Source organism: Betta splendens, chromosome 19 (genome assembly GCF_900634795.4).
Source record: "Betta splendens chromosome 19, fBetSpl5.4, whole genome shotgun sequence".
Taxonomy (NCBI): Eukaryota; Metazoa; Chordata; class Actinopteri; order Anabantiformes; family Osphronemidae; genus Betta; species Betta splendens.
Window position 1 is genome coordinate 12,849,821 of NC_040898.2, and position 26,056 is coordinate 12,875,876.

The 26,056-nt window shown below is 47.8% G+C and overlaps 3 protein-coding genes across 23 annotated transcripts in view; 2 read left to right on the top strand and 1 right to left on the bottom strand.

Moving 5' to 3' along the window:
- Nucleotides 1-12,166, top strand: part of LOC114845452 (proteasome activator complex subunit 4B-like) — a 20,990-nt gene extending 8,824 nt beyond the window's left edge. The window contains exons 19-47 of one of the 3 annotated variants that reach the window (XM_029133465.3): nucleotides 408-611; nucleotides 1,018-1,175; nucleotides 1,294-1,389; nucleotides 1,488-1,543; nucleotides 1,628-1,684; nucleotides 1,780-1,835; nucleotides 1,947-2,045; nucleotides 2,125-2,187; nucleotides 2,274-2,369; nucleotides 2,482-2,613; nucleotides 3,361-3,570; nucleotides 3,641-3,756; nucleotides 3,900-3,953; nucleotides 4,049-4,178; nucleotides 5,100-5,181; nucleotides 5,269-5,422; nucleotides 5,861-5,927; nucleotides 6,010-6,135; nucleotides 6,217-6,369; nucleotides 6,457-6,561; nucleotides 6,749-6,840; nucleotides 7,091-7,222; nucleotides 7,340-7,542; nucleotides 8,110-8,195; nucleotides 8,388-8,516; nucleotides 9,085-9,240; nucleotides 9,812-9,950; nucleotides 10,212-10,345; nucleotides 11,190-12,166. In XM_029133465.3, the coding sequence (XP_028989298.1) occupies nucleotides 408-611; nucleotides 1,018-1,175; nucleotides 1,294-1,389; nucleotides 1,488-1,543; nucleotides 1,628-1,684; nucleotides 1,780-1,835; nucleotides 1,947-2,045; nucleotides 2,125-2,187; nucleotides 2,274-2,369; nucleotides 2,482-2,613; nucleotides 3,361-3,570; nucleotides 3,641-3,756; nucleotides 3,900-3,953; nucleotides 4,049-4,178; nucleotides 5,100-5,181; nucleotides 5,269-5,422; nucleotides 5,861-5,927; nucleotides 6,010-6,135; nucleotides 6,217-6,369; nucleotides 6,457-6,561; nucleotides 6,749-6,840; nucleotides 7,091-7,222; nucleotides 7,340-7,542; nucleotides 8,110-8,195; nucleotides 8,388-8,516; nucleotides 9,085-9,240; nucleotides 9,812-9,950; nucleotides 10,212-10,345; nucleotides 11,190-11,324 (3,420 nt within the window). In that variant the 3' untranslated portion in view covers nucleotides 11,325-12,166. Of the gene's footprint in view, nucleotides 1-407; nucleotides 612-1,017; nucleotides 1,176-1,293; nucleotides 1,390-1,487; nucleotides 1,544-1,627; nucleotides 1,685-1,779; nucleotides 1,836-1,946; nucleotides 2,046-2,124; nucleotides 2,188-2,273; nucleotides 2,370-2,481; nucleotides 2,614-3,360; nucleotides 3,571-3,640; nucleotides 3,757-3,899; nucleotides 3,954-4,048; nucleotides 4,179-5,099; nucleotides 5,423-5,860; nucleotides 5,928-6,009; nucleotides 6,136-6,216; nucleotides 6,370-6,456; nucleotides 6,562-6,748; nucleotides 6,841-7,090; nucleotides 7,223-7,339; nucleotides 7,543-8,109; nucleotides 8,196-8,387; nucleotides 8,517-9,084; nucleotides 9,241-9,811; nucleotides 9,951-10,211; nucleotides 10,346-11,189 lie in introns of those variants that run through there. The other 2 variants (XM_055504606.1, XM_055504607.1) reach the window with 2 other exon arrangements.
- A 153-nt stretch (nucleotides 12,167-12,319) lies between these two features.
- On the bottom strand, nucleotides 12,320-13,981 carry chac2 (ChaC, cation transport regulator homolog 2 (E. coli)). Its single transcript, XM_029133493.3, has 3 exons — nucleotides 13,603-13,981; nucleotides 13,162-13,197; nucleotides 12,320-12,977 (listed from the first exon to the last, which is right to left on the bottom strand). The coding sequence occupies exons 1-3, from the start codon at nucleotides 13,735-13,737 to the stop codon at nucleotides 12,612-12,614; spliced, it is 537 nt and encodes a 178-aa protein (XP_028989326.1). The 5' UTR covers nucleotides 13,738-13,981; the 3' UTR covers nucleotides 12,320-12,611.
- A 798-nt stretch (nucleotides 13,982-14,779) lies between these two features.
- nrxn1a (neurexin 1a) overlaps nucleotides 14,780-26,056 on the top strand; it is a 57,457-nt gene continuing 46,180 nt past the window's right edge. For 9 of the 19 annotated variants that reach the window (XM_055504608.1, XM_055504617.1, XM_055504613.1 and 6 more), the window contains exon 1: nucleotides 25,317-25,665. The gene's annotated coding sequence lies outside the window, so the exon portion shown is untranslated. Of the gene's footprint in view, nucleotides 15,026-25,314; nucleotides 25,666-25,707; nucleotides 25,905-26,056 lie in introns of those variants that run through there. The other 10 variants (XM_055504615.1, XM_029133479.3, XM_029133473.3 and 7 more) reach the window with 6 other exon arrangements.

Sequence of the window (26,056 nt, forward strand, 5' to 3'; positions counted from 1 at the left end):
AATCCTGCTGATCAGTCTGTGACATAAAAGGGCATTCAATCTGAAAGGTTTGGAAAAGTCTGGTTAGCAGACACTGTGGTGATTTAACTTCCTAAAGCAGGTAAAACATGTCAGATTTTCCACTCTGTTGAAACATAAGCCCATAATTGTGATATTGTCTGAGAAAAAATGATGACCCGAGGATTTTTTTTGCAGCTCGCAGCCGGTGCGCCCATAAATATCAAAGCACTTTGTCGTTAACGAGAACATATTGATACCCTTTCTGTTTTGTTTTATTACTCCTGGGGGCTTATTGCGAGAGGGAGCGGCCAGATGCTGTGATTTACCGCAGCGCCTCAGTATTTAAGACGCGTGTCTGGGCTGAATCGCCTCTCGCGCGCGCGCGCGTGCGCGCGTGTTGTTTGCAGGTGACCCGCGTGGACGGGGAACGGCTGCTGAGGTACCGGCGGGACCTGGAGCGGGTCCTGAGCGCGTGCCTGCGTCTGCGCTGCAAACGCGCCTACGCGCTGGCCTGCAGGCTGCTGGAGCACACGCTGCGGTCCGTGTCCCTCATCTTCCCCACGGAGCTCCGCGGCGCCGCCGGCGGCTCCCACGCAGACCTCCCCATACGGGTAAACGCACAGCAGCCGCTCAGCTGGTAGCTGTTAGCTCGCTCCGACCGGCTGAGGCCGATGCCCGCCCGCCCCGAGCCGGGCCCCGCTGCAACAAAAGCTTCCTGCAGCAATACTCATGTCTTTCTGAAGACTTTTGAGCCGGAGTGGAGGGAAAAATGTGGTTCTGTTTTGAAGCCTAGGTTGTGGTAATTACAGCTGCATTCCTCCGCTGCTATGCTAGTTTCACACGACGACCTCTTTTCATCAACAGGCCACGGTCGCTGATGCTGTGATGTGTTTGGATTAGATTTTCATTCTTTCTTTCATCTGCCATTGTGCTATATGATAGTGGATCAGTTCTCCTGTGAAATTATTTTTCTTTCCCATTCCAGTGGAAAAGCTGTCTCTCTCTCTCTCCTTCCAGGACTGGGGCCGAGCTGGAGATGTGGCAGCCTTGGGTGTATGTTGGCACGTGCCTGGCGTCGAGGAGGTGGACTTTGTTTTCCAGCTGTTGTCCCGCCTCCTGCACCCGGAGCTCGAGCGAATCAAGGACCACGTCTCTGGAGATCGGCCAATGAGCAGGTGTGCTCGCTTTTCTATTTTTAGACGTAATCAGGCGCCGGCACGGCACGGAGACGATCGCAATCTTCCATTACCAGTAAAGAAAACACGCGTGAATAACGTGTGACCCCATTCACAGGGAAGAGCTGCTGCAAAGCCTCGCTATCGTGCACCACTGCCTCCTCGGGGCCGGGAGCCTGCTGCCCCCTCTGGGTGGGCCGCACGTACCTGACCTGTGAGTCCCGCAGCTGTACAAACACACACATACGTAAATACGCAGGATCGGACGTTTTCATGCAGTCTCGTCACGTTCCGCTCCGTGCTCCTCCTCAGCGTGTCCTCCATGGTGAATCTAGGGGAGATAAAGCTGTATAACGGCATTGAGTACGGTAAGAAAACACACACACACACACGGCTACAGTAGTTACTATGAGGGGGCTCATCCCGACTTCTGTGGGCCTCCTCCCCTCCAGATGATACACGGGAAAACTACAGAGAATCCATCTGTCAAACCATGAGACTGCTGCTACGTGAGTGAAGCTATTAACTCCTCCAGACCCCGACTATTCACTCCTCACTCTGTTTCGAATGCACAGATAATCTATATCCACCGCTTACTATTCAGATCACATCTTGGAAGACTCTGAGGATGACACAAAGTCACTCTTTGGCATCATTAAGGTCTGCAACCCGTGCGGGTTTTCTATTATTCATGTAAGAATGTTATTATTCCGCCCTGTGGTAGGCCAGCAAAGGTCTCACAACACCATTTCTCTGTCTGTCTGACTGCAGATCATCAGTGACCTCCTGTTTTTTCGCGGCACTCACAAGAAAGAGTTCGACTCGCGCTGGAAAAGCTTCAGCCGCGTCAAGAAGTCCATGGAAAACAGGGTGAGTCGGAGGAGCGCGCACGGCCGCTGATTGTGTCCGCTTGTCGGTGGATGTAAGTAAGACGCCTGTCCTCCTGCAGCTCCACGGGAAGAAGCAGCACATCAGAGCGCTGCTCATTGATCGGGTTTTACTCCAGCACGAGGTGGGTTTAATAACGTCGCGGCGCTGAGATCAAATCAAATAAACCTCAGTATTCACGCTTTTCTTGTATCTGAATGCTGTGAATAGATGAGGAAGCTGGTGGTTGAAGGCAGTGAATATAAAGTGGTTCATCAGGAGCTGCTCTGTGATCTGCTGCTGCTTTCTACCAGCACTTACAGCCAGGTAGCAGCCACCCATTAATTCATCTATTTTAACGGGAAACCTCGAATCAGAGCATCTGCTTGCCCCCATTTTCTTGATTCCATTAACATAATGATTGCGCGTGTCTCTTCAGGTACGGAGTCGGGCCCAGAACGTGTTGACAGCGGCGGTGGGCACCTATAGCTTCTCCTACAGAGACATCATTCCTCGAGTCCTGCAGCTGTTGTCGCCACAACACACCACCGGCTCACAACAGCAGTTCAAGGTCCACACACACACACACACACACACACACACACACACACACACACACACACACACACACACGACTGCTGTTCAAACTGGTCACTGTCCGTGGTGCTGAAACCTAAAGCTTGTCCAGACGCATGTGACAGGACGTGGGGCTCTGACCTGTGGCCTTCTGCAGCACCTCTGACTTACATTCCTGCTCCTGAAGGCTGTGAACCTTGTGTTGGACTAACTACACAAATGTGATGATGTTAAACCTTTTGTATTTTGTATTGAATGCTTCAGACGATGTGCAGATACAAACTCCATATTGCATTGATTAAAGGGGTTTTGAACAATCAGTCAGCATTAGGACAAGTTGGGGTGGTTCCCGTAACCTAGGAACCATGCCGTCAGGGGAGGAACCGGCTGCACTCACTGACTTTCTATTTAATCTCTTCAAATCCTTGAGGGAGAGAGTAGCCAGGAGAAAAGTATATTGAATTCACACAATGTGTGAGCGCTCACATGTTTCCTTTGTAGCGGCCATGTGTTGGCGGCTGCTGGCAGTGATTTAGCAAAAGGAAGGATTTAGAACAACTGTGAGTGTTTGCCCAACGTGTGAATCATATGGTTTAGTGTTTGGTTACTTTAGTATTAAGATGAGTTTAGACTACAACTTCTTTCCAGTGTTGGCTTTACACTTTGTTATTGTAGAAACAACTGAATATAAACAGAAGCCATGAGTTACAGATGCTTTAGTCGCGTGCTTTGTGTTGCTCAGGGTGCTCTGTACTGCCTGCTGAGTCTGCACAGTGCTCCCTGTCAGGCCAGTATGAGGGACTGGGACTGTGTTGGGGCGGTGTGGCCTGCTCTGGTGCGCTGTGGCCTGTCGCCCTCCATGACCCTGGAGACGCCCTTCATCGGCGGACTGCTCGATGACATCACCGACAGGATTCACCGGCAGCACGACACCATCGGCATCCACTTCACTGTGAGCACAGTCAATGCGAGCGTCCTGTGGTCACCGCGTGTTGGACCTGTTTGTCCTCTCGCACCTCCAGGTGTCTGAAACGTGTGCAGAGGTAGCACGTCAGCTCGCACGCACCGAGAATGTGACCTTAGAGGAACTGGAAGAGGGGCTCCGGCGTCAGAAGATCAGAAATGTGGTTAATGCAAGGTACTTGTTTTATATTTCAGTCCCTCAGTCAGATGTTCTCAAGGCTAAAGGCTGAGAGAGGCTGAGCATTATTAGTTTTATTTTCAGCGCACATACAGTAGTTGTACTACAGACTATGAATATGCTCTACATTCTTTTTAAAGGAAATACGAGAAGCTTGTTAATGACCTCTTGGACTGCCTTGAAGACAGAGACCTGTAGGTTTTCTCTCTCTCTCTTTTCTATCTTGTAAAGCGTATATGCGTTTTCATTTTAATTTTTCTTTAACATCATCATCCGTTCCGTGATTTAGACCCTGGAAGTTTGAGCACATGGCCACCGACCTGCTGTCGCTCCTGCTGAGAGACGATCACCCACTGCCCCCAGACGCCGTCCTGTACTTCACGCAGGGCCTCGTCCACGACTCCATCAGCATACGAAAGGTCTGCAGCTGCGTTGCCGCCGCTCCTCTGGCGCGGAGTGGACTGAAACTGTTTTTCCAGTTCATTACGCGCAGTTGACATCAAGCCTCAAACATGCTAGAGCGCCGGCGATGGCATTTCGACAGCACAGACTGCGGCCTCCGTGGAAAAAAAGCGGCTCCCTGTGCTGGAGATTTAATGCTGGAAGTCACCGGAGCAGAAATATTTATTTAAATAAAGTTAAAGTCGTTCAGGCATGGACGTTCATGGCTTCAGCTCAGATTCCGTGTCCCACTTTTATATGACATACTAATCTGTTTTTGCCATTAGCCTTCAATAATTACTTTGCCATTTTAAGTCAACAGGAAATGTTACAGTACGGTACGTGCTGCCTCGGACGTCACTCAGGCTTCAGATTGTCGTTTCTGTGTCAGCTGCAGGAGGGAAAATGTCTTTCTGAACTATGAATGTCTATTTTTTGTCAGATGTTTTATTTTTCTTGAACAGTCACCAAAACCGGCTTTTTATTCAAATGCCTTGCAGCTGCTCGTACGTAGAAGTTATGGGACAGATGATGCAACAATCAAGCAGTTTTTAGCAAAGCGGGACTTTTCTTAGTCGCTCTTCTAGTGTTTTACCTGTATATACTCACATTGTTCTGCCTCCTGCAATCACACAGCATCATACGTTATGCATCAGAGCCGAAGGAAAGGTTAACAGCTCTGTCACGAGCGCGGCAAACGACAAGCGGCACCTTTAGCGTCCGCAGCTCGCGCTGCTCCAGCAGCTGCTGTGTTTGCCGCGCTGTAAGTGGATATAATTGCAGTTGGGGGATTTGTTGCATCAGGCCAAGAATCCAAATGTCGGTGTCTGAGTAGCGGGAGCGGGTACTGCCTCTCCTCACACTGAGCCGTGTCCCCGTTTCCCCTTTGCTTCCTGTAGGTTTCAATCTCAGCGGTGGCTGGTATTTTAAAGCAGCTCAAACGGCCGAGCCTGAAGGTGGCGGTGAAGCCGTCGGACATCAGTGAGTGCCGGTTCACCGCACGCAGGACGACTCGGAGGCGCTTTACGCGGCGCCTGTGCTCATTCCCGCTGTTTCCTGGGCCTTCAGGTGGTACGGAGGACGCAGAGGGCTGGCGTGTCGGGGACCGCGAGGCCAATCGCTGGCTGCAGTACGACAGCAGGGACCTGCCTCTCAGTCGGGAGCAGTGGGACTCTGGGCGCTACGTGGAGAAAACCCACTGGGGCTACTGCTCGTGGCCGAGGTGGGTGGAGGTGGAGGTGGAGGTGGAGGTGGTGGATGTGGGAGCGCGACGGCTGATTAACCGCATGCTTAGGCGGCGTGAGCGGCTGATGGAGTGAACTGTCGGGGTGCTCGTCCCTGAGGTTCTGACGCTGGCTTTGTGTCGGACTCGCTGCTGAGCGGCTGATCTGTGTGGCTGCGTGTTGCACTGACTTCCTGTCACGGGCCCCGGCCCAGATAAAGCTGACTGAACGACTTTCTGCCTGGCGTAGATGGAGCGGTTGATGTATGGGTGGAGGGCCGGCTGCTCGTCTCTATGCGGATGGCTTGCTGACTAACTGACTTTTTAATCATTCATTTATCCTCGCTGCTTACACGGAGACAGTGTGTGTCTCCCCATATTTTGTCTTTGTTACCTATAAATCACGGCGGCCTCGTCTTTGTCTCCCGCTCCTTTCAGAGAAATGATGATCTATGCAGCTTCCCGGAAGCCGAACGATGACCCGCTCCGCGAGGAGATGAGCGAGGTGCGTAGTGGTTCCGCGCGGCGGCGCACGCGCTCCCGGCGTCACTCGCGTCAGCTCGGGCGCCTCTGTTTGTGTCACTCAGGGGGAGAAGATCATCTTTGAATATTTCTCCGACGTGGAGTTCATCGAGCAGTTCGTCGCGTTCCTGTCCTTGGAGGAGCAGAAGGGCAGCGACAGCTTCAACCCGCGGCGCTTCTGCCTCTTCAAGGTGCCACTCACTGCTCCGACTCGGCGTTCCCCCTCTGACCGAGGCTCAAACCCAAGTCTCACGCTCGCCTTCCATTGGCAGGGGCTGTTCCGTAACTATGGCGACGCGTTCCTGCCGCTCCTGTGGCCTCGCCTCCAGCAGCTCGCCGCCGACCCCCACGAGAGCTCGCAGCGATGCGTGTGCGAGGTTACTGCAGGACTGATCAGAGGCAGCAAACTCTGGAGCTTCGACAAGGTAGCGCCGCGCGGCCGCTTTTTGATAAGGAAAGTCAATATTAATAAAAGCTTTCATTACTGTGCGGCTGTGTGTGTTTGTGCTCAGGTGGAGCGGCTGTGGCGGCTTTTGTGCCCTTTGATAAGAACAGCGTTGGCCAACATCACAGTGGAAACCTACACAGACTGGGGCACCTGCATCGCCACAGCCTGTGTGAGCTGCATAGCAATGACACGCACCGCAACCTCACGTAACCTATAGAATAACATAATGCAAGAATCACAAATTGGCCTTGTGCTGCTTTCGGAGGCAGGGAAATGTCAGTAAATCACTGCATGCTGCCTACCTGGGAAATGTCATCTAAAAATAAGCCCGTTGTGTGTTGGCTGCTGTCCAATAGGAGGGCCGGGACCCCAGGAAACTCCACTGGCTGTTTGAGCTGCTGATGGAGAGCCCACTCAGTGGAGAGGGCGGCTCGTTCAGGGATGCCAGGTGGGTCCGTGCCCGTGTGCATGAATAATTATGCCCACAGAGGATTTGTTTATGTCATCTGCAGCATTTCGGAGGCTTGTGTTTCCAGGCTGCGGTAGCAACCTGAGCCTCCGGTGCGTGCGTGTGTGTGTGCGTGCGTGCATGCGTGCGTGCGTGTGTGTGTGCGTGCGTGCGTGTGTGTGTGTGTGTGACGTGCCGCAGCAACGCAGCCGCGCTCCCCTCCACCCTCCGCCTGCTTTGTCTCCGTCAGTCTGCTGTATGTGCTCCAGGGAGGTCTCGTCCAGCAGCAGTGGAGGGTCTCGGAGCTGCTGCACAGGCTGCTGGCTTACCTGGAGCCCAAACTCACCCAGGTGTATAAGAACGTCAGGGAGCGCATCGGCAGGTACGGGACCAACGCTGGCTGACGGAATTGTTGAAATGGGCTCTCGTGATGTCATCAGCTGGTGCTGCTTGTTTGCCTCCGTGTCGGGTCCCCCCCCCCCCTTCTCTCTCTCTCCAGTGTCCTGACCTACATCTTCATGATAGACGTGGCCCTGCCCCACACCCAGCCCACCTCCTCCCCCCACGTGGCCGAGTTTGTCACCCGGGTCCTGGAGCGGCTCCGGCCGCTCACTTCGGAGCCGGAGATCCACAACCACGTGCACGAGGAGGACGCCCAGGAGACGGACGAGCGCACGCAGGCTGTCAAGCTCCTCAAGACGGGTCAGGATGCGGATGCATGTAGACTGTGCAGTAGATGTAGGCCGCAGACAATAACTTTGGGGAAAATGTACGTCAGGGCGCGCCGAGAGCTAAACGCTGTAAAACTCTATTGATTTTAGCTTTAGAGAGTTTATTTCATTGAGTTTAACTCAGTGTTTGTGAGGGAGCTGCTATTTTCAGCATTTGCACTGATCATGAAGAGAAGGCCACTAGATTTTATTATTGATTGCTCTGCTCTCGGTTACTGGCTCATATCCAGTAAGAGAATTCACTTGTGTCTTTTTTAGATAGTTATGTTAAAAGATTTTCACATCACATTATTTGAATCCCAAACACTGAATTGAGATCTATTTTCTTGTCTTAACATTTGTGCAGCGTTGCTCCTTCAGTTTTGTTTATTAGTGTAATTTACGTCAGACAGATTAATATCTGCTTATAAAATTATGAAAATCATTACATGCCTAATCATGATAGATGGCGTTTTACTACAAGAGAACGCTGCTGTTGTTCATCATGTGGCGTCGCTCCCGAAAAAATCTTATATGTGTGTGTTTGTGTCACTTACAGTGTTGAAGTGGTTGATGGCAAGTGCGGGGCGAACTTTTACCACTCCGGTTCAGCAGCAACTGCAGCTCCTGCCTCTGCTCTTCAAGGTAACACACACACACACACACACACACACACACACACACACACACACACGCAGGTCCCAGAACAGCATTATTACCCACTCAATCTTACTTGGCCATTAAACTCAATTTCTCTCTTCATTTACTCAAAATGCTGCGCAGCTCCGTGCCTTCCTACCTCCCTCCATCTCTCTCACCGCGCCTCTCTCCCTGCAGATTGCCCCGGTGGAGATTGATGAGAGCTATGATGAGATGAAGCAGGATGCGCGCACGTGTCTCTCTCTCATGTCCCAGGGCCTGCTGTATCCCGAGCACATCCCCCCCGTTCTGGCAGCACTGGAAGAGGTAATACGCACACAAACGCACACAAACACAAACAGAGCCAGACGCACACCTGCTCGGCGCCTTAGGTGTTGTTAGACTAGAAGCAACCTGTGCTATTTTAATTTGCTTACTTTGTGATGCTTACAGTATTTGCGCTGGCGGGTTTTTTTTGTTCTCATTTGCTCTGAATATCCAACCATTGTGTTGCAGCGTGGATGAGAGCTGGAATGAGTCGGCATTGCACCATCTTTTGGCTTCACCTTGACAACAAAACCTCGATTTTTCATCTAGTGGGAACGAGATCCCATATTTAGTTCACAGCTAATCAAAAGGAATAGCTCGGCATTTGGGGAAAACACTGGCTCCCTTTCTTGCTGAGAGCAAGATGAGAATATCTAAAAGCCGCAGCTTTGTGAGTGCACGGTAAACATGACGCCAGAGCCAGGGGACGCGTCACTGAGCTGAACATCATCATGGCTTTGCTTTATGGGCGAACCCCGGCGACCTGTTGTGCCTGGTGCTAATTGGCCGACGCTGTGACGCCGCGTCTGTGTCCTCACAATGAGCCACCGCTCCGCTCTCTCTGCAGATGGCAGGCAGCCGGTGGTGGCACGCGCGCTTCTCAGTGCTCACCTACCTCCAGATCATGGTTTTCTACAACTTGTTTACGCTGCTCAGTGCGCCTGCTGAGGTGCTCCGCATCCGCAAGCTGGTGATGCAGCTGCTGCTTGACGAACAGCTCGAGGTAATGTATGCGCAAAAAGGCAGCAAATGCCAGTTTAATACAGACATTGGCCTGTGGATTGTAAAGGGCCACTCACTAGTCCTCACTAACACAACCCTTGTGCTGCATTGCACTTTTATGAATGCAATAAAATCAATACTTGTTCTAAAACCCTTTGCTTTTTTTAAACCTTCCAGTCAACATCTATTGTGCAGATGACAATTATTAAGCTCTCTGCATCAGAAAAGCAGCTGTTTCTCTTAATAGTTTCTCATATGTCTTGGTGTACAGCTGGTGAATGAGTTGTCTTTGTGTTATTGTCTGCTTTAATGCATCAGCCGTCACTCAGTGCTTATTCATAATTCATGCAAAGTGATGCAGGATAGCAGTGATGTTCTGCAAGTGAATTTCTCCTCGGCTTAACTCAGCATCTCTCCCCTCCTCTACTCATCTCTGCCCCATGTATGTACTCGCCTCCTCCATCTCTCCTTGCACTCGCTTTTTAAGTGTGTGTATGTCCAGCCCTAAAACCATCCCAGCATCTTCCATCCTCACTGGGTCTCCGTCTCGCTTTCCTTCTTGCTCCATATAGGTGAGAGACATGGCAGGCACCACCCTCAGTGGTTTACTGCAGTGCCACTTCTTCCCTCTGGACTGTAGTCTGCAGACACAGCTGCAGACGCTGAGTCAGACTCCACTTCCGAAGGCCAGAGGAGAGCTGGCCTCCACAGGTACACACACACACACACACACACACACACACACACACAAACACACACACACACACACACACACACACACACACACACACACACACACACACATCCCACAGTGAGGCAATCACAGTCATACTTGCCCTATTACCCTTCCTTATCCCACAGGAATTGTGAACCTTGAAATCTAAGGCCAATTTGAACTCTCCATTTGTTCGTGTGTGTGTGTGTGTGTGTGTGTGTGTGTGTGTGTGTGTGTGTGTGTGTGTGTGTCTGCAGACTTAGTGCGGCGCCACGCTGGAGTGCTTGGCCTCAGCGCTTGCATCCTGTCGAGCCCCTATGATGTTCCAGACTGGTTGCCTCAAATACTGATGGACCTGAGCGACCATCTCAACGACCCACAGCCTGTAGAGGTACAGACACACACACACACACACACACACACACACACACACACACACACACACACACACACACACACACACACATACAGTTACAAACATCCAGCTCAACATAGTTTAGCTTGAACAGTATAATTTCATTGTCCAATTGAGGAGAAAATTGTGTCTTTGGTCTGACTTCAGGCAGAAGAAGACACAGACCACAGTGTTTGAGTAGTATGTTACAGTGATACTGTAGGGAGCCCGTGAGGATATGTTCCGTATTTATCACACAGCAATGTGAAAGACAATGGAATAGAGTCAAACATGCATTCTGTTACTTTTTTTCATCTCTTGGTTAATTTCTAACTAACTAAAAACATTCAACTAAAACACTGATTGCTGAGTTCCTGCAAATGTAGAAGTGACTTTTTATCACAGCGCCGTGTCCTGCTGAGCGTGTCCTTGTTGAGCCGCATTAACTTGTCGCTCCAGACTTGTTTCACTCTAAATTATTTCGTTCCTTTGTATTTAAATTGTTATAAGTGGCATTTTAACATCAATAAATGATCACTTCTTCATTTTTTATTTCTGTAAACAGCTGTGGCCATTGTTGTCTCCAGTGCAGGTGACTTTGTTTTACTTCTGGAAACAGGACGTGTTGCCTTGTTCTTCCTTCATTACAAAGCTTAATGGCACAGTAGCTCTCACCCAATGACTGTTATCAAGAGCAGCCATTTGCTCTGAGCTCTTTGACTTCTCAAAACTACAGGGTTCACTACAGGGTTTGATGGCAACATCCTTACAGTATATTGATTAAAAAAAGCATGCATCCACATTAGCTCCAATGATAATTTTTCTGTGTTCTTGTCCCAAGATGACGGTGAAGAAGACCTTGTCTGAGTTCAGGCGAACTCACCACGATAACTGGCAGGAGCATCGCCAGTGCTTCACTGACGACCAGCTGCTGGTGCTCACAGACCTGCTGGTGTCTCCGTGTTATTATGCCTAACCAGCCAGCTGCCTTGCCAGCTCCTCTACACACTGATAAACCAAGCACCACTAGAGAAAAAATAATTACACCTTTTAACACTGTTGGGAACTCCAGTCGTCTGTGCAGCCTGTTAAAGAAACGTCTGATACCGCCTGAGCCCAGCCTCAGGAACCTCAAGTGCCACTGTCGGCCTTCATTAAACCTAGTGGGAACGCAGTCCTGGGTGAAGCAGCTTTAAATATTTAACTTTGGTGGTGTGCTCATTTTATCCGCTCAACAGCTCTGACAGCCAACGCGCTGCTGGAGAGACAACTACTGAGTAGCTTTTAAACATGTACAAACTCTGATTATCTTAGAGCTGTCTTTACTATTTTCATAAGGTTTTAATCTAAAATGTAAAGTTGAAAGCGACTATTATCTTACGGAATACAAAAAACAAATAATTATATAAATACATAAAGTCAACTTATAAGACAAAACTACTAAGTATAATGGTACAGCATTTCTGTGGTTAGAATGTACTTAAAACAGTACTACACTATAAGCACCGACACATAATTAAACTTTACATCCTGTGCTGTGCTCTGTACAGTAATAACGCAGTACTGACTGTTATCTATTCAAAAGATACCTTCTAAAGACATTCACATCACATCCTTTTCCATGGTAGATTGTGTCTACACACAAACCTCAGTACTGGTGCGTGGAAAGCTTTTGGTTTGGCTCAAACATGTCATGTTGTACTGATTCTGCTAGAAACCACAACCAATAAACCCTGGTGACTTGCTGTAAATGTCTGTGTGTGTGTTGCTGTTTTTATTCTGCATCTGATTTGTAGATGATAGTTGATAGTGGGCAGCCAATAGGGGCAGGTGCTGATACAAGGCAGGGCACTAAAATCGATGTAATGATGCTTTTATACTGAAGAGAAATCGATATTAGACCAGGGATCTAGTATAGGTATTGTACTGACAATGATGATCCTTTAAATAAATGTAATTCATACATATATACATATTTACTCACTATATTTATTCATTCAAGACAGTCTTCCTTTGTGCTTAAACAAGAAGTAAAACCGAAGTGGATCTACTGTATGATCACGTAACATGTATGCCAGTTATATGCCAAATCTCTACTGTATATTGTTGGACGTATTTTTATGCAGCTTTAAGTACGTGGTATTTGCAGTGTGAAATATTTTTACCAGCATGTGTTTGTGTACCGTATGCATAACTTAAACCCTGAGATTATCTGACATATCCAGACCGGTACAGATAATAGGACAGGTACAACAATCAAAATTTACACCTGCAGCCTTTCTCTCACTAATGTTTCTAGGGAAAACAGGTGAGGGTCTCTGTCCTCTGGCAGAATAGCCCTCACAGCATCAGCCAACTCAAACAGATACTCTGTGTTTTTTCCACTTGGACCAGTAGAGCTGATGATTTGGTTGGCAATTTCCTCCAGAGGAGCAGGGCCGAGGTAGTTGGGATTGTCCTGAGAGCCAATGTAGAGCAGCGTCTGGCTGGGTGAAGGAGTCAGGGGTGGACGGGGGTAAAAGGCCACTGTGATGACCTGATAACCGCCCTTTTCTCTGTAGTCGAGGTAGTGCTTCACTTCCTGCTCGCGCCCTGTCGGCAGCTTGTAGGCAACGCCCCAGACACACCCCTGAAAAAGTGCAAAAGAGGAGAAACAGGTTGTTTAACACCTGAAGGAAAGGATGCATTATGCTTATGCTGACATAAGATTAATCAGCAACTATTCTTATCATCAAACAGGTAGCACTGGAGACAGCTATAGTTTACAGATAAAAATATTAATTATTTATTTATTACTAAGGATTACAGCTCACCTCAGGATCCTCCACCAGTGTGACGACCCGTCCAGGCTGTAAAGAACAGAAAGGATCAGAGCAACAGTTTACCACCTTGTGAAATTATGCTGAATCAGCAAGAAAATAATATTTGGAATCTCCTACAATAAATTTTAAGTTTACTTTATTACACTTTTAATCAGTGTCTTTGTTTTTGACACCAGACTAGCAACTAGCATTTTCACCATCACAGCTACAGTATATGTAGTAAAATGACCTAATTAATTACACTTATTTCTGACATATAGTTATAATGTTTTGCCATCTTAACAACTAAACCATCACATAAAGATATAAACGGGACATTTTTCGCAGTGTGACGTCATTCTCTGTATGATTTTCCTCTCTAGCAACATTACATCAGTTCACAATGACAGGAGTTGGACAGTTAGCCAAACAGGTCCACATGCCAACACTCACCTTGCCCGGAACCCCCCGGTGGTCGGTGCTGCCCTGCCAGAACCGACGGCTGAAGCCTTTGATGTAGCCAACCCGTTTATCCTCATAAGGAAAATCAACTTTCCATATGAGAGACCCGTAGCCGAAAACCCACATGATGAAGACGTTTAAGCTAGCGAGCGACAACCAGGACGGGACGAGTTGTGCGCCGACTTAGCCTAGCAACTAGCAACTAGCTAATCACAACAGTCATGACAATATAATGACAGTCATAGCGTTATCATGGCAGCGTTCACACGCATGGAAATATTAAGACAACACACAGTAACAAACACTCATTACACAATGTTCCCAGACTAAAAGTCCCATTGTCCGCTTTACGGAAGTTCCAGCAACTTCCGGGGATCAATTTTCAGTATAAATATTCTGATCGGTGATTTTACAGTAACTTTAAATGAGATTAATTATACCAATATGTAATCAGTAATTTTCAAAACGCCGCGTTTTAAATAAATGCCTAGTCTTAGGGGATTATATTAAAACATATATTCAACAAAAACATGCTCGTCGATTTCAAAGATTATAGTTTTACTTTGAAAGAAAAGTCACAGATGCGGGTATCATTAGATTTTTATTACTCACTTTGCTTTTCTGATACAACATTATGAAACAGAACATTAAGGTTGGCACGCAATCACATAAAACAGAAAAACAATATAAGACAACAAGAATGAAAATTTATATTGTGACTATTTAACATGTCTATTGTCATCAATCAATAGTTAAAGACAGCTGTGATAATGACATGATCACTTTTGTTTAAACCTAGGCCTCTGGATCAATATTATTATTATGGTTATTGTTTTTTGTTTATGTCAGTAAACAAATATTTTACTCTTTACTTTATTTTACTAATAAATGTCGCCACTACTAGAGGTTTTGGTAAAACCAGCAAATGTATACAAAATAATAATATCACATGACTTTAAATAAAACACATATTTGTATTTGTTGCATATTCAACAATGGAAGCATTTGTTTTGAACTGCTAAACGTGCGCACAGAACTCGCAGACGCAGTGCGGGCTCGTGTCCCGCCGCCAGGGGGGGCTAAGTTTCTGTTTCTCCCAGCGTATGCTCGCGTGTGCCCTCCAACAGGCTCTTCGTGTTTGCTGTGTGGGCACCGATTCAGATCCAAATAAAGTGGACAGCGACAGTCTGGCCTGCAATGTCAGCTTCGTCAACGGCAGCCATGCTCATTCTTCTGCCTCGGAGAGAAGCAAGTCAGCACGCGGTTTGCGCGACTTGACGTCGTTGGGTTCAGTAGAAATCCACAGACAGGCTTCAAACGCTGCTTAGGACACATCTGTCATGAAGATAGCATCATTTAAGGCACCACAGGTGGTCACCGGCTTAAAAGCACAAGACTAAAGGTCAGCTCCGAGGTAGGAACGTGTGACGGCTATTGTTCTCTTTGTATTTGTTAATCAGTGTTCCTCTTTGTTAATTACTTACTGTAAATCCCAAGCAGTGTCATGTTTCCTACTGTAGAAAACAGAGGTATCTTGTCTCCTATTTCTCTGTGTTTTTCTGCAGTGTCTTGCATATTTTTAGGGGCAAACATCCCCAGGCATTTAGGTAAATATGAACAGTCTGCTGTACAGTTTGTTTTCATGATGAAGACAATGTTTTATTTGTTCTGCTGGAGAAAACATGCAGCACAGTGCCTTCGCTGGGAGAATCTGTGAAAATGTGTTAACTCTTGGACTGAACTTGGTAAATAAAGATGCTGCAGCAAATTTCCGAAATTAATGTGACGACAATTCAGTCCTGCTGCTCCAGCTTTGCTGTGTCTACACGGCTAAGACGCCAGCCTGTAGCTTTAACTCTTAACTAAGCAAATATATTCCTCTTGTCGTTCCTGATGCAATCAAGCGCTTCAATAATCACACTTGTCATTATTTCAATACAACTAATCCGTGCGGGTGGGTTTGTCCTTGGGTCTCCCTCCCTTTCTTCATACATGATCCATTAGCTTCATTGTATCCTTCTTCATCCTTGACAAGCTCATCGTTTCGCTTTGTCTTCCTCCACTTGCTAAAGCTTCTCCTCCTCCTGGACCGTCTTCTGTTCATTCTTCAGGGCCGTGACCAGGATTGAGCTTTGACCACAAACGCTGGACTTTAACGACAATTTGAAAAAAATCACATTATGTTGTGTCATTAGTTTGCACCATTTCTGTGTCACATTTTGTGCGTGCAGGCCGATGCCGTGTGAAGGATGGTGTCTCTTTAACATGGGTGACTCTCCCCAGTGTCTGTTGCCTTGTACCGTCTGTCTCTGCTCTGAGTGGATTCTCTTGTTAAGCCCGAAAAACCGAGTAGAAGACGGCGCTTGTGTTTTATTTTCAGGGCCTCGCTCTCCATAACCCTCTCACTTTGTGCATCGCTGAATGGCGCTTTTAACGTCCAGAACATCTTTTGCGTTTGTTCCAGCCAAGATTGAGGAGACGTGAGCGGCCCCTTTCAGCGCCGGCCAGTTTAATCAATGCATTACTCGCGATGGCTCGTAGTGAGCAGCCTGTGCCGCCACCGTTGCTGTCTTTCAGCCCTTTGTAAACAGTCCACATGCTCTGCAGCTCCTTAACCTGCTTTCTCCTCTTTGGCTGGGTTTTAAAAAGACATTTCTTGGAACTCTTCTTCCCCTCGATCCACCTGCAGCATGTGCTAACTAACCTCCAGTATTTAGTGGTCCTCCTGCGGTGATTGAGGTCCACAACACCCATCCAAAGGTCTCCTCCATATTGACTCACTCGAGCAGCAGTGGCTGCACACAAAAAGCTTCTGAACCTCTGACACCATCTCAGCAGACGTTGTGAGGAGCTGGCCAGTCGAGCTATAAAAGTCCACTATATGTAGAGCGGAGAGTTGAGTGGGCCATTTTGGACCGTGAGGCCTCATACTGTTTGATCCTGAACTGCTCGTCTGACTCCTGGGACTCGCGCAGGCTTCAGGCTCGGTGAATGCACCCACATCTACCGGCGCCGTTGCACTGGGCTGAGATTTGGAGTCTATTCTCAGCATAACAACTAACAGCGATGATGCGCAGGACTGAGAGATAAGGAAGTCATTATTAGCGAGTCACTATTATCTATTTGGACTCAGCTTTTACACTGAGATGGCAAGAACCTCATTTGCAAAAATTGTTGGACAAGCGGAAGCATTGACTAATTGATATAAGAGGATGAGAGAATCATGTTCAAATTGGCGTGAATGACGTTCTTCCTGTTTTCAATTATTGCAGATATAAGGACATAAAGATTCATAGATTAATGCTGCACATGTTTCTGTCATATACACAAAAGGTCATTTTATTAAGTGTCAGAGGCAACACAGAGTAAATGTCCATCGCTCAGTTTGCACTAAGTGGAAGGCAATTATGTTTTTTATAGATCAGGCTTTTATCCACCTGAATCACATTGCTGCTGATCTTAATTTGTTTTATAATTATGAACCACAGGCTACTTTCTTTCATTGACTGATATCAAGTATTTTATTTTTTCACTATTACAACGTCAAAGTCAGCTGTGTAGTTAAACAATTCCCCTTTTTTTCATTTAATGTTTTAAAGTTAGATTAAAAATAAATGTTTAAATTGGGGTTTAATCGCTCCATCGGCCCACTCATTTTTTGCCATTCAAGGGTTTGTCTAAGTTTTGAATGAAGGGTCTAAGGACAATCCTATTATAAGTTTTAAAGTGTAAATCCACTGAGCCACATCATCATTTTGACCATAAAGATGCGTAACACTCACTTGAAACCAACATTACTGAAGGGATTTGAGATACTGCCGCTAAAATTGTTATAAATAAGGCTTACGTCAATGGCAGCTAATGCTCTAAAGCTCCGTGAGCTTAACTTACTGTAAGTCTGTAACATTATCAGCGTGTTATAGGGAGAACCATGAAGCATCAATAGACTGATCCATAGACCATAGATCATTATTTCTGATCTTGATTCAAAATAGAAAGCTGGACCATGTGTCTGCACTGAATTTCATCGCTGTCCATCTGATACTGTAAGTGTTGAGATATTTCAGTTTGGACTAAAGTGTGACTCACATGTCACTACTGTGACCAGTGATCCAGGGAAAAAGCCTCAGCACTGTGCTGTTATAGCTTTTGGACTAAAGGGAGGACAGACATGGAGGCATCTGAGTTTGAAGCAGACAAGAGTCAAAACCAGACCTGGCACAGAGTCAAGAGTGGAGGCGTCGGGGCCAAAGAGGAGTCATAACCATCACAGCACCACCATCGCGGGTGCCAATCTGGCCGGAGAGCCACAAGGAGATGCAGCTGAGATTGAGCCAGAGCAGGAGAAGAATCTGAGCTGAGCTGGAGCTGATACTCATTCTGGAGATGAGTAGGAGTCGATGTCAGAGCGGGAGTCTGGCTTCGTACTGAGGAAGCCGGAGCCGGTGACGACGAAGACGATGAGTGGAGTCTGAGTTGCGTCAGAGTGGAACCAACCAGATAATTGCTGGAGAGGAGCCAGTAAGAAGCTGCCGGAGTCGGTAGTGAAGTCAGAGGGAGAAGTGGATTGGGGGAGGAGAACAAGGAGATGAAGAGGTGTGAGAGACTGGGGGTTTGTGCAAGTTTCCTTTCGCTTTTCATTTTGGTCCCGTTCTGATCTTAATGATGTGTTGGGTTTAGAGGCGGAGAGCGGTGTGAGGCTGACGAAGAGAAATTGTGCTGTCAGTGAATATGTTGAGGCTGGCAGGTGAAAAGGACTGACTTGATATGATGAAAGGGAGCCTGTCACTCAAGCTGGAGACAGAACATTTAGCTCCGGACACTTGACAGACTCACCGCCGGTAGCCGCAGAAAGGAGAGCGTGCTTTCTTTTGGCAGTAAATAATGTCAGACGCACTTAATAGTCAAAATGTTATTAATTTCCTTGTTTCCAAGACAATCTGTATATGTGACAATATCCATCACGCGCTTTTAAATGCATGGCGGCTCTTACAGTACGACACACTTCATTTTCAGCTTGGTCTTGTTGAGTTAAATGTCTTAGAGCTTTTCATTAACAGTCATATTTACTTCTGCCTCTGCTGAGACTTTTTTTTTTTACTAGTGCGAATCAAGGTCTGCTTTTCAGTGAGCCATTCTTCTGTTTCTGCCTCGGCCTTGCGAGGAGTCTCATTCTTCACAAGGATTCACTCGCTGTTCAATCGGTAGAGCAATTTAAAGCGATATTAAGGAGCTGTGTGCTTTGTATAGTATGTGCACGTACTGTTTACATTTATTACAGTAGATCCTGATGGATATGTGGTGCTCACATGTTTTGTGCCCAGCAATGGGATCCTAGTGTCTAGTATCAAATGGCATTTCTTTAGTCCAGGCCCCAGTTCCTGTTGATAAAGTGGTCATTATATATTATATTATATCTTATGTCATTTTTTCAGTTTAATGTGTTAATTAGCAATTTCAAACTGTGCTTGGATGTAGATTTTTACTCTTTGGGACACAACCAGGATTCTGTAGCTGTGCTGTACGGGGCATAGCTTCGAATTTAGCCAACCATAATCATTGTCCTACTAATTAACAGAAAGAAAGCAATTGTTAGTCTAAAAAGAGTGGCAAGCACTTTCCTGGATGGGTTTAATTGTTAACCGTGTTTTTAGATCTGTGGACACTTAAACGTGTATTAGCTGGTGATAAAAACGGGTTTGGCAGACTTTCCTGAGGCTAAGAATGAATATCACAAAACCTGCCTCCACCTATGTATTTTTCAGTCTAAATTATTAAGACATGTTGACATGTGCATCATCTATAAATGAAAAATGATCCATTACACACAGCAGCCTTGGACGTATTACCACATACACACGTGGAGGCATCTCTGTAGCTTGCAAGGATAAGATGGCCGTGACTGTGTGAAAGGTCACAACCAATCCACCGAGGAAGGCAAATGTTTACCAAGCGTGGAAAGGAGCACAAGAATTTTGAAAGAAGGAATATGGGATGAGTGCAACACAAGGAGCCTCTCTCATCCTCCTTCATTTCTCTCCTGTCATTTGTATGACTCTGTCTCCTCCTTCTCTCCTCCCAATCCTCGTCCTTGTCTGATAAGCGAGGACGCCTTAATTCTAAAGACGCTACTCGAAATCTCCAATAACTATGCGTGTGTTCATGTGTGTACCTGCGTGTGCCTGTGTGTGTATTCATGACAGTTATGGGAGCTTGTCATCGTGCTCCTCCAGATCAATGGAGCACAGTTGCCTAGCAACTTGCTGATCGGGAGGAAGGAGGCGGAGGAAGAAAGAAAGAGCGAGAGAGAGAGAGAGAGAGAGAGGCATAAGATTAAAAAAGAGGGAGATGGAGAGGTCTGGAGAGGGAAGGGAAGAAAGACCAGAAGTGGGTGATATCAAAAAACACTGTGGACCTAACACAGTATGGCTTAGCATGTCAAATGTGTCTGTGCGTGCTGAGAGGAGGGTGAGAAGGTGGAAAGTAGAAGGTGGAACGCGGGGTGGGAATATATGAATTGTGAATATGTGAATATGTGTGAATAGCGAAAGTAGTTTTGGAACTGATGAGTTGCTGTTGATACTATCGCACTGAAATAGAACATCAAAGCGCTGCCATAGTGACGCCAGCAGCACACTCTCTCTCATTTAGCTGATGATTTAATTATCTTTATCTTAAAGGGGAACAAAGTGGTTAAACGCGCTGCACTGGGAGGGAACAGCGGCAGAGATAAACAGCGGGGAATGAGTGGGTGGGGGGGTGGGGGGGGTGCGTTGGAGGGACATGAGTTTGGACAGGAGGAAATGAGGAGAGGGGACACGGCTGCAAAGAAAGGAGAGAGGAGGAACGAGGGAACGAGGGAATGAGAGATGGATGGATGGATGGAGGGAGAGTCGGACGATCAGGTGTTGGTTGGCCTCATGAGAGAGGCACATATGCTCCACATCGCCTATGATATTTACCGTTCCCCTCTCTCTGCCAGCAACGGCAGGCGGAGAGCAGAGAAGGGAGGATGAGATGCAGTAATAAATGGAAAGAAGGAGGGATGGAGGAACAGCCGTACATCCCAGAGGTATACTGTGTGACTGAGTTAGAATAACATGTGGAGGCAGAGTGGCTGTTAAACTTTATGGAGGATTGAAAATGGACAATTAGCATCTCAACGATCTCACTGTCACCTGGAACGTCCCCCCCTGTTGTCATAGTAACCCTCCTCTCCCTGCTTACGCTTCCTAATTCACGCTACCCCTCTTTACCGTGGCCTCAGCGCCGGTGCTTGCACCTGCATGCTCCTCTGCCTCCAGACACACAAATGGGACACTTCATCACGGAAACTATGTTCTGCGTGCATCTGGTCTGAGGCTGTTTGGTATTAATGGAAATCTTTATGCAAGAGAGTACCGGAGCTCTACAAGGCCTGGTGCCGCCTTCACCTTTAGGATGAGCTGGAAGCCAACATCTGACGGCTGTGTGGGAGCAAATCCCTGCAGGCAGAGTCCACATTCATGTGCAAGCAACAGACTCATGCATTTCAAATGAGACATCAACAACAGGCCTCATACTTAGCAAATATCTGGATTTGCAGGTGTTTAATTAATAAACTCTAGTCCTGTGTCCGTTTGAAGATCAATCACATTTTAGCAGACCTTTTTGTGCACTTCCATTGTGGTTTAGTCATGACTCACACGCTACATGGGATGTGGCTGCTTTGCGAAGTGCATGTAGCTTCAGGCCAAACGCGGCTCCGGAGTCCTCTCCGTGTCTTGTGACATTTCGGAGGCAACGAGGCAGAACTCCAGGGGTGAAAGGTAAGAGGCGATGACGCGCTCCGTGCCGCCTCTCCTGCTCATTTCCCCGCTCTCACAGTCGCTCCTCACGCGCTCGGACCCTTGGCCCCCGACTGGAAAGAGCAGCGCGCCGCGGGCTGAGACCGCTGCTGCGTTGCCGTGACAACCGGCAGCGGCCGGTAGGTCAGGATTTATGCTCACGCCGGCGGGCGCTCGCGTGCACGTGTGCACACGCACGCCCGGGCGACTCAGAGGCGCTCAGGCCAATAAGCTATGGATCTCGTGACGCTTTACATTTGGCCACACATGTAAACACCGCTCACACCCCCCCCCCCGTCTCATCGACCTCCTCACCTACTTCCACACGCGCGCACGCACAGTGCGTCGGCCAACGCTGGGCCCTCGTGGGCCGCTCTCCATCTGCTGGTCAGATGATCAATGCTAACGCCTGGTGAGAGTCCTAATGACACACAGATCCATGCACAGATGGACTGCTTGTTAGCTTTTGTCGCGGGGCGTTCGCGCGTCCGTGCACGTGTGGGCGCATGTTTGCACACGGACTAATGGTATTTGTGTTTAGAAACTGCAATCCTTTGATGAGGACAGGTCAGCGGGATTGTTATAAATGAGAGTAAGACTGCAAGGAGGTGACCTCTCCTGCTTCACGTGCACACACACATGCACGTGGCTGTTTGCACTATTGGCAAGTGGAATTACTAAATGTATGAGCTACACAGAAACTCATTACAACACGATTAGAGACAAACCTCCCATTTAATCTCATTTAGAAAAGGGTGGCTGCCTGTCAAACACGCTCACACGTACACACTAATTCACTTATCCTCATGCACAGATATGCGCACACGGGCGCTTACATAAAGATCGTCATCTCTGCTCAAATGGCAGCGGGGATGAAATGATACCCTGATAATCACACGCTTTCACCACAGACGTTTAAAATGACACACACTGGCTTCCACGTGCATCTGGTGCGTCTGCCTATAGCATATCAGACGTGAGATTTCTCCACATTTGGCACTTCATCTCCTCCCTTTGTGCCGCTTGTCACCATTCAGCACAAACTAGGTAAACCTCCCCATCTCCAGCCCAGCTCCACACAAGCCGACACACAAACAGACACACACACCCGCTGCATGCTGACAGATGAGTTTTTATTTTGGGCTGCATACCCCCTCCGCTGGCAGTTCAGACACATATTACCCGGCGCCGCGGCGTTCGCACACACACCCGCAAACATACAGTATATAAAGGAAATATGTACAGTACAGCGACCTTCTCTCTGCTGAGTGGGCAAAGAGTCAGGGGTCACTGGCTGCTGTCCGCCTGTCAGGGAGCGGATCGGCGAGGGCGAGGAAGGAGATGCAAAGGAAGAGCGGGAGGAGTGCACAGAATGGAGATCCTCCGAGTCGTCATTCAATAAAAACTAATGAAATCAGAGGCGGCCCATATCTGTCATGGTTAATGTTGGCTGATAGAGTCGCAGCAATTTAAAATGCTCATGGTATAATGCATTTCCCTGCGCCTCTTACAGTCTGATGATGCATCACATCACGCCTTGATGGCTCTTGTAGAAACAGATAGGCCGCTCTGCAGCATGCTTAATCGCGTCTCCATTATGCCTGACCATTTTGCTCATTTTTATCTTAATTAACTACAAAGAAGTTTCATTTCATAATCAATTTAAAAACTAAAGCAACCTGAAGTTCACTGCTCAGTCTGTCAGAATTACTGCAGATAATTATATCCTCTGTTGCAATGCCGTCAAGCAAAAGCAATACTCCCACAAAGGCTACAAAGGATATCCATCGCTGGGTTTTAATTTAGCACTCACATTCCCAGGATGATTTTTTCCCCCAATGTGAATATACTGTATTATTGGAATGTGTTAGCGGCAAAAATGTCAACATGATCAAGTCCTATTTGTGTTTTGTATCTGAAAAGTCAATAAATAGATTAGAATCAAATGTGACTACTTCATTATTTCTCCCTTTGTACGAACACATTTTCATATTAAATGTGAATTATTTGATTGATGCTTAATTTCACAATAACAATAATTGTTTACAAGGAAACTTTACCATCTGTTTCTGTGTTTTATTAAATTTGCCCATATCGTTTTTCACTGCACACGAAGAAAGAAAAAAATGGAAGAATGTTATTATTTGATAATGTCATTGGTCCTAAAGGTCATTCTGGCTCAAGTATGATGGAGAGAGTGAGCGGGTGGGGGGGGGGGGGTCTGAGGAGTGGTACAGTTGGTGGTCAGCCCAATGGGAAATCAGGTGCTGATGTTGCGATAGTTTCCATAGTAACCCCCCCCCCCTTCCACCTCCCTGTCGTGCTCTCCCCTCTTGACTCTCTAACGCTCCACTCACACGTGCACCCCTGCATGCACAGGCCTCCACTCTATCCATCCCAACGCTGGTCTCTGTGGTCAACCCCTTTTACATTAATATCCGTTGCTCAAATCAATTTCAGCCTTCATGTTCCAGCTGTGTGGTCATATGATATACTGCGGCTCAACCATCAGAGCGGCCTCTCTATCGGGGCCGAAGCAAACACATGAGCAAACACCTAGTAGCCCCACACGCTCAGCACGCACTGTACAGTCCTCTGCAAACAGACGCGGATAAACACGGAAGCAGCAATGATGCATGTGTGCGCAGATGACAGCCACGCATCAGTAGGCGCTAAACGCTGCACCATTCATCCCTTTCATCGCCGTGCATCTTGAATCGGCACCTCTGATCGGGTCAGGGTTGTCCTTTTTACGGGAGGCCTCGGCCTTTGGTTGCCAGTTTCCCTGCTCTCCTCCTCCTCCTCCTGCGTCTCAGTGGAGGTGAGTGGCAGAGCAGAGTAAAGCGAGAGAAGCAGATGTGCCGGCTAGTCAGAGGCAGACATGAAAAGGTCCGGAGAGAGCGACGGGGGGAGAGAGAGCACACACAGCTGGAGTCTCACCCGGGGATGGGCAGCGAAACAGTGCGTTCGCTTGTGCTTGTGCATCTGCATGAGGGTTTGCTAATAAACCTGCACGGGACGTTAGAACCCAAACGAACATGTCACAGCTGCTTATAGCAACACGCAGCCAATGAACCAAAAGACCGGACACATTTACATGATACAAAAACAGATGAAACTCACACAACACTTATACTATAATTAAACTGCAGCGAGATCCCATTTACTTTACAGGCAAAACATATATTGCCCTTACTTTGATAAGCTTTGATAAGAAGCAGAAACACTAAAAGTCCCACAGAATGAAAATTCTCTTGGAAACCAATGTTTTCAAATAAATGTGCAGAGCTTCTGTTTCGTTTTTCCTCTAAGCTTTAGTAGTAGCTTATTTATGTCTTTGAAAAGTGAGGAGACACGAGCCGTTGTTACATGTTATGCTGCCAAATTTGCAAGCATGAATAAGGCGTCCAATTGTTACTGCTACTGCGTGGACCAGTGGGCCTGTGTGTTCACGGGCATTAGTATTCCTCATATTTGATCGAAACAGGACGATACAGAAACAGACACTGAGCGAGATGGATTTGTAAATTGAGGCCCCTTTTCTCCGCGTTCCGTCCGTCCACTGGCTACATAATTCACCGAATCACCGCCGCTCCTGTACCACGAGCGGTAAAGGCCATCGTCACTGTCACTCAGGGATTTAATCATTCGGATCTACCCCCGGTTCTCGCCTTATTTTCTGCCTCCGGTAATTGCGTTTCTGTTTCGTGGGGGCGGTGAGTGCGCGCTGTCCAAGGTGCTGCAGCAGCGCGCGGCCCCGCCCATCCTCTCGGGCTCACCCCCTCACGCGCGAGCACACACATACACGCGCACCTTTACACACACACACACACACACACACACACACACACACACTACTTCCCTCTCGCGGCCACGTGACGTTCCCTATGTCGAGTCTCGCGGTGAGCATCAGACTGCACCTTTTCCTCCTCAAGAGAGCGGGGAGGAAGAGAGAGAGACCTTAACTCCGAGAGAGAGAGAGCGCGCGCGACAGTGGAGAGGGGAGAGTGAGAGAGAGGGAGAGAGAGAGGGGGGAGAGCAGTAGCACCTTGTCGCCTGGAGGCGAGCCTGTGATAATTTTGTCCCTGTCCGGTAGACCGGCTCTATCTGCCACCAGGCGCGCGCGGCTGCTCATTCTCTCGCAGCTTTCAGATTCTCCTCAAATGGGAAGGGAAACCGATGAGCTGCGCGCGGCACTGTTGCCACGGAGCCACAGGATGCGCGTGAGGTAGGTGTCGCTTTCTAGCCCGTTTAGTGCTGCATTTGGGGAATTTGGGGAAAAAAGGAAAAACAACGCTCGGCGCTTTTGTTCGCCGCGGAGATGCCGTCGCGTCACCGTTGCAGGCTCACCTTTCAAGCGGCGGAGGGGAAGTGAGCGGAGCTGCAGCGAAGTGCCGAGGAGCAGGTGATGAGACTAAACCTCCGGCGTAGTCAGGCACGAGCGCGTGAAGAAAAAATGGAGAGGAGGTATGGCCGCAAATCGACAATCGATATTTCAACCGCATTCATTCACCCCGTCTATCAATAACCGCGCTGTCGCCGTCCGAAACGACGCGAGCCGCGGAGGAGAAACTACGCGAAACGCACTATAGGCGTGTGCGCGTGTGCGTCCGCCGTGC

What these genes read in the sequence shown, in the direction of transcription:
- chac2 (XM_029133493.3), bottom strand. Translation starts at nt 13,737, where the DNA reads ATGTGGGTTTTCGGCTACGGGTCTCTCATATGGAAAGTTGATTTTCCT. An exon ending in ACCGGGGGGTTCCGGGCAAG is followed by an intron (nt 13,198 to 13,602) that starts GTGAGTGTTGGC and finishes TGTTCTTTACAG; the next exon opens with CCTGGACGGGTCGTCACACT. An exon ending in CACTGGTGGAGGATCCTGAG is followed by an intron (nt 12,978 to 13,161) that starts GTGAGCTGTAAT and finishes GCACTTTTTCAG; the next exon opens with GGGTGTGTCTGGGGCGTTGC.